This window comes from Myotis davidii, unplaced genomic scaffold (genome assembly GCF_000327345.1).
Source record: "Myotis davidii unplaced genomic scaffold, ASM32734v1 scaffold238, whole genome shotgun sequence".
NCBI classification, from domain to species: Eukaryota; Metazoa; Chordata; class Mammalia; order Chiroptera; family Vespertilionidae; genus Myotis; species Myotis davidii.
Genome location: NW_006293779.1, coordinates 2737345 through 2748873, shown reverse-complemented (window position 1 = coordinate 2748873; position 11529 = coordinate 2737345). Strand labels below are relative to the sequence as shown.

At 36.9% G+C, this 11529-nt stretch overlaps 1 protein-coding gene and 1 pseudogene across 3 annotated transcripts in view; both read left to right on the top strand.

Moving 5' to 3' along the window:
- The window catches only part of LCLAT1 (lysocardiolipin acyltransferase 1), a 128310-nt gene that overhangs the window by 54509 nt on the left and 62272 nt on the right, over positions 1 to 11529 (top strand). For 2 of the 3 annotated variants that reach the window (XM_006767422.2, XM_006767423.2), the window contains exon 3: positions 6773 to 6971. In XM_006767422.2, coding sequence (XP_006767485.1) covers positions 6773 to 6971 — 199 coding nt within the window. Of the gene's footprint in view, positions 1 to 4336; positions 4423 to 6772; positions 6972 to 11529 lie in introns of those variants that run through there. The other variant, XM_015566346.1, reaches the window with a different exon arrangement.
- The window catches only part of LOC102770194, a 4281-nt pseudogene continuing 1126 nt past the window's right edge, over positions 8375 to 11529 (top strand).

The window sequence follows — 11529 nt, the reverse complement described above, 5'->3', positions numbered from 1 at the left end:
TGGCTGGAGATTGTGGCTAGAGATCCTGGCAAGGCTGCTGATCAACTGAATGCTGCCTCCATGTCATTCCTCCTTCGCCGACTCCGTCCACACCTTTGGTGACCCCTGGACCTGCTGGGGTCGGACCCCAGCACAGGACAACACTCCAACTAACTGAGCCACACTGGCCAGGGAATTAGAAGGATGTTTTATTGTAACTTTTGTTTATTGCAAGTAGTCAGCAGGACCCCTGAAAATTCATCCAACAACTATTAAGTATCCACCATGTACCAAGCATTTTGCTAGGATGTAATGACAAGCAGGACAGATATGACCTCTGTCCTTGTGGAGGTAATAGTCCTTATACCTAAAATTTTTCAAACTGTACATTTACACAGCCACCTTCTTTTCTGTCTTTCATTTGGCTGAAAGACTACTTCCCTTGTTAGAGGTCAGAAGTTGACTTTCCAGGCCATGAATTCTTAGAGTTGGGTTTTTAAATCAGCTTTAAAAATACGAAGTCCAATATTTCATTATAGCCCTCATACATACCATTTAATATAAAATATCCATCTTCTGGTATTGCGTAGCCACTATCACTCGCTTATTTACAAAGTGACTATTTCTCCATAAAATATTTATGTCAAATAAAATAAGCATATTTTCAGTTCACATAAAATTATCACGAGTAGATTTTTCTAAAAACTCATCTACAAACTGTCTAGATATTAAATAATCCCATTTGTAGTCATTAATAAAACCAGAGAAATTTCATTTTGAAAATGTTTAACTTTTCTCAGGTTTTATCATCTGTAAAATAAGGAAGTTAGAGTAGATAATCTCTGATATCCATTCCAGAGTCAGCATTGTATATAGAATTCTAAAGAAAACATTTAGAGGTAAATAATTTTTTTGGTGATAGTCACATTTTGCTCCTACACTTTATTTTCTTTAATGTCATCAGTTTTCCACAGCATATAATCTTTTGGTTGTGAATATCATGATTTTGGCAGAACCTCTCTACCAAAACCATCAGACTCTTGAGAATTTTCTTATAGTTATTATCTTGGTAGAAATCATTGTAATTGTAATGATTTACATGTCATTCAGATTTCCTTGGAAAGCCACTATAAGCAGTGCTTATTGGTACACACATTTGGTTTCAGGATTGGCCTTATAACTTTCTAGTCATTTAAACTTGGCTAAGTTCCTTAGCCTCTCTAAATTTCTCTTTCTTCTTCTGTAACAAAGGAGGTTCTAATTCTATCTACATGTCTCAGAGAGTTATTGTGACAACTAAATGAGCTGATAATACAGGCTTTGTAAATTATGTAGCAAATGTTTGCTCCTATATTCATTTTAAGGGGCAGGCTAAATTACTGTCAAAGGAAATTCAAAATACAGTGGTTTGAATAAGGTAGAACTTTATTTATCCTCAGGTCCAGGTTGACAGGGTAGCTCTGCTCCCTAATGTCATTTAAGGGCTGAAGGTTCCTTCTACCCAGCCTGGCATAATATCCTACTCTTTATGGTCAAGTCTGGTCACTGCCATTTTTTTGTCCCACTCTATAGTCAGTGGGGATGGGAGGAAGTCCAGAGCATGTTTCATTTTGATCAGTGAATTACAAGGTGCACATATCTCTCTCACCCATTGGTGAGAACAGGTAAAAGATGTAATAGAATCTGGGGAAAGTAGTCTTTTTTTTTTTTGAGCAGTCATGCACATAATTAAAATATATTATTCTGGAAAAAATGCTGGATTTTACTGGACAAATTCTGTCATAGCTGCTGCTAACTACTACCAGTACCATTGTTATTACCACAGAATTACATTAAACAACTTCAATTACATATACTAGGATGGGTGACGGAAAAGTGGAGAGAGAATAATTTAAATACAAGGTTCCTCCTGAACCTCCACTTCATGTGAGGTGAAATGGAAAATGTGAGTGGTCCTGTGCTGAGTATGATTCACGTGTTTAAAACAAGTAAACTAGTCACTTCATCTGGTGGTCCGCAAACTAATCTGGTTCAATATTCAAAGGTGCTGGTCATTTGTGAGGCACCTTCCTATGAGATTTTCAAATGTAATTTCATCTCTTCCTTACTTTTGCCTTATTACCTGATTCGAGAACTTAACATCTCACCATAGTATTATATTGGTATGTATTTGAAAAACTTCTATTACCCAGATGTTTAACTCAGTGCCTTGCTCACTGGTAATAGCCTAGCAGGCGGAGAATCTTCCAGTTAAGAAATTTATTGACATCATGTAGGTTACAGAAAACTGATATTATAGTCTTGAGATAGTATACATCTCTGTTCAAAGAAATGGAGAAAAACTGTCAAGGTGTCTTTTATGACTGTTTATTTCATATTTTTATAAGGTACTAAAGGAGTTTTTATTTTGAAGCAAATAGGTCATTTTTTTATCTAGGAGAAATTTAGTAATTTCCCACCATAGTAGGTATACTTTAAGCAATCCCAAACAGTTAAAAATAAGTTTTTACTAAAAATAAGATAAATGCACTTAGACTAATTATTGTTCACAGAAATAATCACATTGGAATGATAAATGAGAGCATAGGACATGGCAAAATCTATTCTGTGATCATGAGGGGAACCTCTCCTTGTAATGTTTTATACAGGGTGGAACTCTTAGAGGTAGTAAATAGTGGTATGTAAAAGATCCTCAGTAATTGCTCCTATATTTCTAATTCTAGGAGAAATATTCGCCCAATTAGGTAAAAGTCATGAGAGTTGTAGTTCTTAGTTCAACAGAAGAAATACAGCATTATAAAATTTTACAAAATTAGTGTCTTATTGCTGAAGAAATAGTGCAAATATGAAATAGAAATAGTACAAATATGAGAAGAGTGTCTTTTTGTTTTAGCATTTAATCTGGATTATTTGAATTCTGGAGTCCTTTATACACTTTACAGCTATATCTTTGTGTTATGTAGTTGTTATTCTGCCTTGCAGGAGCTGGAAATAATGTTGACTGGATATGTCTTGTCTGGTATTAAAAATGATTAATGTGAGCTTGACATCTAAGCTGCCTAAAAGGTTATATATAACTTTCAGGCACATTCTGATAGAGTGCTAGATGGTAAGAGAGAAAATGTCATTGATATGCTCCTGGACAAATAGTCTGGAATTTTTTATTTTGACATTTTCATAATTAAAAGCAAAATATTGTTTTTGGGATCCATAGAAAACATACGTTAGAAATTGCACATAAAAGGTTAGAGTTGAGGTTTTGAGTTTATAGGCTTAAAATGTGAAACTCTTTTCTATAGCACGACACAATTAATAGTCAGCTTCCTCTTTCTAACCAGTTAAGGAAAGGATATCCTGCATTTCAGTTCTTTGCAAAGCAGCGGGTAGCTGATCCAAATTAACCTTGGATGGCGAAGTCACACATATACTCTTGGCCAATACATACAATTTAGTGATTCATTTTGGTAGTTGATGGTCCTTTATATTTACAAGTAGAAAAAGAGATATTTCTTACTATGGGCCGAAGCCTAGAAGTTTCTGCCATGATTCTCTCTACTGAAGTCTTCTACATAGGGACTTAACTTCCCAGAGACTTTGGAGTTATAATTATTTGAGTGCTTATGGACCGTTTTGAAAATCTGATGAAACTGTAGGCATTTTGCCTAGCAACATACCTGTGTACAGTTTCAAGAAGGGTACATCTTTATTGACCTCTTGAAGGCCATCCCTCTAGAGTTTAATGAATGCCAGGTTAAATACCTAGGCCCTAATGTGAATCTTGGTCAAGGGAAAGTAACTTAATGGGGACCTGTGGGATAACTATAGCTGTGTTAGCTCAAATGATCTTTTGTTTTTGTTAATTCTCGTCCGAGGATATGGTTTTCATTGCTTTTCAGAGAGAGTGGAAGGGAGAGGGAGAGAGACACATCTACTGGTTGCCTCATGCACCCTGGGTTGTGGGGTAGGGAGTGAACCCCATAACCCAGGTACTTGCTCTTGACCAGGAATTGAGCCCATGACCCTTTGTTTTGCAGGCTGATGTTCTAACCACTGAGAAACACCTGCTAGGGCTGATCTTTTTTTTTTTAATTCTGTTAAGATCTTAACACTGTACTTTTTGGACATATAACATTTCTAACTTATTATTTTTCCTTTAGCTAACATTTAACCTTTTTAAAAAAATCCTATTTATTCTTATGTTGAAGTCCTAGTATTGTTTTTATCGTATTCTTTAAAAAAGTAGCTTTTTGTGTGAAATGTAGCAAACATACTGAAAAGTTAATAAAACATAAACACACACAGTTTAATAAATAATTTTAAAGTATAACTGTTAACCAGGTCATGAAGTAAAGCATTGCTAGCCCTCCAGCAAGCTACCTACTTAGCTTCCCAAGCACAACACACTCCTACCTGATAGAAGTAGCCACTAACCTGACGAGAAAGGTAGTTATTTCCTTGCTGTTTATACTTTTACTACCCATCTATTTACCCCTAAAATTTTTTAGTTCCTCTCTGTTTTAGAAAGTTTTATGTATGAAAACTTACTGTATGTATTGTTTTGTTTCCTTTGTTTCTGTTTCTCAACATTATGCTTGTGTGTTAACCATATTATTGTTACGGTACTTCATTTATTTTCATATTGTACTAGAGGCCCGGTGCACAAAATTTGTGCCCGGCCTGCACCCTCTCCAATCTAGGACCCCTTGGGGGATGTCCAACTGCTGGTTTAGGCCCAATCCGGCAGTCGGACATTCCCCTCTCACAAGCCAGGACTGCTGGCTCCCAACCGCTCTCCTGCCTGCCTGCCTGATTGGCCCTACCTCCTTCTGCCTGCCAGCCTGATGACCCCCTAACCACTCCCCTGCCAGCCTGATCGACAGCTGACTACCCCCGTGCCAACCCAGTCATCCCTAACTGCCCTCCCATGCCAACCTTGTTGTCCCCAATTGCCCTCCCCTGCCATCCCGATCGCCCCCAACTGCCCTCCCCTGCCAGCCTGGTTGCCCCTAATTGCCATCCCCTGCCGGCCTGGTAACCCCTAACTGCCCTCCCTCCCTTGCAGGCCCGGTCATCCCCAACTGCCCTCCCCTGCCGGCCCGGTCGCCCCCAACATCCCTCACCTGCTGGTCTGGTTGCCCCTAACTGCCCTCCCCTGCCGGCCTGGTCCCCCCAAACTGCCCTCCCCTGCCAGCCATCTTGTGGTGGCCATCTTTGTGCAAGGGCGTGATGGTCAATTTGCATATTACCTCTTTATTACATAGGATTATATTCCATTTTATGACTGCACCATAATACATTTAATACAGTTTGATCAAAGTTTTCATGATATTGCCAAGGAATTTTTTATTTTCTTATATGCATAGGACCAGTTTTCTCTCCATTAATAGGGAAGTCAAATAATAGTAAAGTCAAATATTAGCTAGTAAATTTATTACATGTAGATTATTTGAAAATTTAAATGGGGACTAAAATCAGTAATCAGGTTTTCTTATTACCTGTTGTGTCTCTTTTAAAAACTACAGTCTATAGTATAGTATACTTTTCTACTAAATATTTTATACTTATATATGCTGGCCATCAGAAAAGTCAATTAAACTATACAGCAACTATTTGAGTATTTTCTGTGTGTAGGAACGACCGGTCACTATGACACGCACTGACCACCAGGAGGCAGACACTCAATGCAGGAGCTGCCCCAATGGTCATTGCGCTCCCACAGGAGGAGTGCCACTCAGCCAGAAGCTGGGCTCAAAGCTGGTGAGCACAGCAGTGGTGGCGGAAACCTCTCCCACCTCCACAACAGCGCTAAGGATGTCCAGCCTAAGCCATCAGTCAGACATCCCCTGAGGGCTCCCAGACTGCGAGAGGGTACAGGCTGGGCTGAGGGGACCCTCTTCCCAATCCCAGTGCAAGAATTTTGTGCACCGGGCCTCTGGTTGTTTAATAACATGCTATTTAGCCTCCAAGTGTTTGAATTGTTTTGATTGTTTTTACTGTTTATTTCTAATATTATGCCATTGTGATCTGGGAAGATGCTTGATATGATTTTATTCTTCTTGAATTTGAAGAGACTTTACTGAAAATGTCCCATGTGCACTTCAGAAGAACGCATATTCTGTAGTTTTGGGGTGAAATGTTCTAAAGATGTCGATTAATTCTATCTGATTTAGTGAGTCGTTTAGGATTGCTGATTTTTAAAAAAATATATTTTATTGATTTTTTTTACAGAGAGGGAGAGGGATAGAGAGTTAGAAACATTGATGAGAGAGAAACATCAATCAACTGCCTCCTGCACACTTCCTACTGGGGATGTGCCCGCAACCAAGGTACAGGCCCTTGACCAGAATTGAACCTGGGACCCTTTGGTCCCGCGGGCCGTAGTTTGAGGACCCCTGGGATAGAGGATTTATCCAGTGATGTCAAGGGGTATTAAAATCCCCTACTATGATTGTGTTGCTGTCCATCTCTCCCTTGATACCTTCCAGAAGTTTTTTTTATGTATTTGGGTGCTTCTGCATCAGGTGCCTATATATATTTACCAGAGTTATATCCTCTTATTGTATCCATCCCTTTAGTATTATGAAATGGCCTTCCTTCTCTTGTTATGGCCTTCACTTTGAGGAAACTTACCCTAGGAAAGTTAGCATTTTTTAGTTAGGAAACTGCCAGAAACTTAAATTAGTAAAACTAAAAATAGAATTGGTGTCTTCATATTCTCATTCTTCTGGATCAATATAGAAGATTCATGGGAAACCATAACTTTAATTTGTTATGTGTTTTGTTTTTGCCATAGGCATTGCTGGAAACCTTATTTGGTGTAAAAGTGATTATAACAGGGGATGCATTTGTTCCTGGAGAAAGAAGTGTTATTATCATGAATCATCGGACAAGAATGGACTGGATGTTCCTGTGGAATTGTTTGATGAGATACAGCTACCTCAGGTTGGAGAAGGTGTGCCTCAAAGCCAGTCTCAAAAGTGTTCCTGGATTCGGTAGGTTATTTACAAATTAAGTTGTTCATCTTATATGGGATGGATGTATGTACCCACCTAAAAAAGAATAACTTACTGAGTAAACTCCACTGACGCATTAAAGCCATTCCCATTTTTTTCTTAGTGGATCATAACAGATTACTTTATTTGAATCCCTTTTTGAAACATTTTATGTAGAAAGAGATAATAAAATTGTTTTCAAGAAAGTAGATATGGTTCCAGAGGGACCAACAGTAACTTTTTTATTTTTTAAAACCTCACTTTAGGACATATTTGATTTTTAGAGAGAGAGAGAGGGAGAGAGAGAGAAATCATTGAGAGAGAGAGAGAGAGAGAGAGAGAGAGAGAGGAGAAAGAAACATTGATTCATTGCCTCTTGTATATGCCCAGACCAGGTATCGAACCACCAACCTATGAGTGTCTGGAACAACAAGCCACACCAGCCAGAATGATAGTTCAGTAACTTTTTATTGCATGTCATGCTTGTGGTAATTTAGGCCAGAAACTGGCTTGTGCTGATGAGGTAAATGCAAATTGAATACCCATTGATTTTAAGCATTATATGAAGTATTGGTATTTTCTTTTTATATATTTATTTTTCAATTACAGTTGACATACAGTATTACTAGTTTAAGGTGGACAACATAGTGATTAGATACTTATATAATTATGAAGTGATTGCCCTGATGAGTTCAGTATCCACCTAACACCACAAGTTACTACAATACTATTGACTATATTCCCTATGCTATACGTTACAGCCCTGTGCCTGAATTTGTTTCTGTATTGTTGTTCATTTATTTTTTAGATTCCACATATTAGTGAAATCGTATGGTATTTTCTTTTTCACATAGCCTCTAGGTCCATCCATTTTGTCACAAATTACATTCTTTTTTATGGTTGATTCATATACCTATATATATGTACCACCTCTTTATCCATTCATCTATAGATGGACACTCATGTTGTGTCCATATTTTGACTATTGTAAATAATGTTGCATATATCTTTTCAATTAGTGTTTTAAATTTCTTTGGACAAATACCTAGCAGTGGAATTGCTGGGTCATATGGTAGTCTATTTCTAACTTTTACAATAGCCAAAACATGTAAACAACTTAATTGTGAATTGGTAGATGAATTGATAAGTAAAAGTGGTATATAGGATATATTTAGCCATAAAAAATATCCTCACAATATAGGATATTATTTAGCCATAAAAAATAATTAAATCCTGCTATTTGTGACAATATGGATAGACATAGAGGGCGTTAGGGAAGTTAGTCAGAGAGAAACAAATACATATGATCTTATATGTGGAGTTAAACAAAAAAATACTATAGTAAACTCATAGATGCAGAGAACATATTGGTGCCAGAGGCCAGGGGTTAAAGGGTAGGCAAAATGGGTGAAAGTGGTAAAAAAGCATAAACTTGTAATCATAATAAAGGACTGGGAATAATGTATAGCATGGTGACTATAATTGATAATGCCATACTCTATACTTGAAAATTACTGAGCTAGTGGATCTTACACATTTTCATTATAAGAAAAGAAAAAAATTTGTAACTGTGTGGTGTGATGATAGATGTTAACTAGACATATTGTGGTGATAATTTCACTATATACCAGTGATTTTTCAGCCAGTGCGCTGCAAGAATGTTTAAAACATGCAGCACCTGATTATTTAGTCAGGGACATTGACCTCTTTTTCCTTAGATTGTCAAATAAAAAAATGTCAACACAATAGCTGTCTGGTGTGAATGAACCAAAATTATCCTATTTTTTGTCAGATCGGCAAAAAATATATTTTTTGGTGTGCTGCAGGATTTTAGTAATTAGTTTATGTGTACCATGAGATGAAAAAGCTTGAAAATCACTGCTATATACACATACGGGGTGGGCAAAAGTAGGTTTATAATATGAAACAGAATTTTTTCTTATATTATTTTCCATACAACCAACTATAAACCTACTTTTGTCCACCCTTATATGGAATTATTTTGTCATATACCTGAAATTAATACCACATCAAATTACATCTCAATTTTTAAGAAGTTGTACTGCTTTATTGGATAGTTGTGAGGATTAAACGCCAATAGAGTATTATTTGCTGCTGCCTTTTTTTCCCCTATAGTTCCATCTGGAACATTCACTTCTTGCCTTACAGAGATTCATATTAGACCTCTGATTTTTTCCAGTGCCACACAGACCCATATTCTCTTTTCCTCATCACTTCATCTTTATTTCCACCTACTCTGCACTGCTATAGCCATTTTTATCATTGCAAACCTGTCTCTCCTCTTGCCTCTGTTCCATGTAAGTCTGTCATTCTTAGCTTTTCCATTTTCCTATTTTCTTTTCTCACATGAGTTATAAGCTTCTTGCATATTGTATCTTACATATTGTAGGCTCTTAAGTATTTGCAGACTTAATAGGATTTCATGAAAATGCAAACGATTAATGAGAACAGATTTTGGATTGGAGAGAAACAAGATTTTAGTATTTATATAGTGACTAGAGCAAAGTAAGCAGGGCAAAGTGTAGGCAGCAAACAACAAACCCAAAACAAAACTCATTTGCAAATGAAAGTATTACAGTTGGAATTTGCAGGAGGAAATGAAAGAAAGGGAAAAGAATGAATGCATCTTAGTGGTCACAGCTATGTCTGGCTTCAGACTATGCTAGATTTAGCTTGTTGACAATTTGGCATGACTTTAGGGAGTATTTAATATTGCTTTTTATAATTATTTTTTTAAACAAATGTTTGCTTACCAGATGTCTGAAATATAATGACTTAAGGAAAATAATATTTTGTATCTATAGTGCCAGGTTGAAGAATGTGTGAGTTGGGAATTTGAGAGTTCTTTTCTTAAAGTATAAAAGTTGTTCTTTTCTTAAAGTATAAAAGTAACAGACTTATGCAGCAATCCAGGAAAGAAGTCATTAAGAGTATTTAGAGCCAAAACCGGTTTGGCTCAGTGGATAGAGCGTCGGCCTGTGGACTGAAAGGTCCCAGGTTCGATTCCGGTCAAGGGCATGTACCTGGGTTGTGGGCACATCCCCAGTAGGAGATGTGCAGGAGGCAGTTGATCGATGTTTCTCTCTCATCGATGTTTCTAACTCTCTATCTCTCTCCCTTCCTCTCTGTACAAAATCAATAAAATATATTTTTAAAAAAAGAGTATTTAGATTCTAGGTCAAGTTACAAAGAGTTTGGGTAAGTTAACGAAACTGTTTAGAGTTTGCTAAGATATATGCAATTAGATTTTAAGAAAAAATGTCCTATGGTTAGATGTCTACTGTTTCTAATGGCGATGCACACACAGATTCTAATGTTTAACCAACTTTGAAACCACTTAGCAAAATCTAATGAAATGAAAAATTAAACCCAAAGGTTTAAAAAGTCCATTTGCTTGATGAGTTTGTACCAGGAAATGCATGTATCATTTGTGCCCACCCCGCTCATGCTTCTTGCTTTTCTGGATCATTAATTAATCACACTAGAGTAGCAGAAGAGTTTGAGGCTTTTAGAAAGCATAAAGTGGTAAAGAGATTGTGATTTAAAAAGTGGCCACATCATGTATTAAACTAAACATCTCCCTGACAAAGTAAATTGTTCTGTAACTCAATTCTACAACTGCAACATAATGTAATGGTGAAAGCTAGGAAAGTCATCAACTCTGAAATATATCTAGGGTGTTTGGAATGAGATCAGGGAGAAGTCAGAAGCGACAGGTTGGCCTCTGCGAATCTCATTTTGTTAAAGGCATCCAGAGCCTGTGAGTGTGTGCATGTTCAGAAGGTCCGGTTGTGTTTGCTTTAGCAGGATATTTTAAACTGGGTAGGAGGCTATTCATAAGTTCAGTCTGCTAAAATACTAAAAACTTCTTGGTCAAATTTGATTTACAGAAATAACTGAAAATTTATTTTAAATGCCTTTGGTGTTTTATAAGCATTTCTCTTTTTAAAGATCATGAGTAAAAAACCAGTTGGTTCAGATCTGTTGTATCCTTTGCCAGGGCACTGGAGAAACAATGATAGAGCCTCTTGCTATTAAACATGAAAATGCTGCAACACAGGGACCATATGCTGACTGGAAAGATAATCCATTTTGTGTGGCCAAATTTGCAGTTTTAACTGTATTTCATGAATGTATTTATAAGTGTTAGTAATGTGTAAATTTAAAGATGTCATTGCTCATTTAAGAAGTACTAAATTTATTGAAGCACCTTAAATATATTAATTATCATGTGTCAAGTACAAAGAATGAATGTTTCTCTATTTGAGATATTTACAGTTCATAATGCCAGTCTTTATCTCCCATGAGAAATAAAACTCTCCCGCTTCTACTCAGCTTCCTCCTACTTAAAATGGATATTCATTAAAACTAGAACTATCTTTAAGCTATGAAGGTCTTTGACTTCACCCAATTTGGTGGACCCTTTTTTTTTAAATTAAATCTTTATTGTTCAGATTATTACATTTGTTCCTCTTTTTCCCCCCATAATTCCCCTCCTCCCAGTTCCCACCCCACCCCTGCCCCCCCTCCCCCCCCA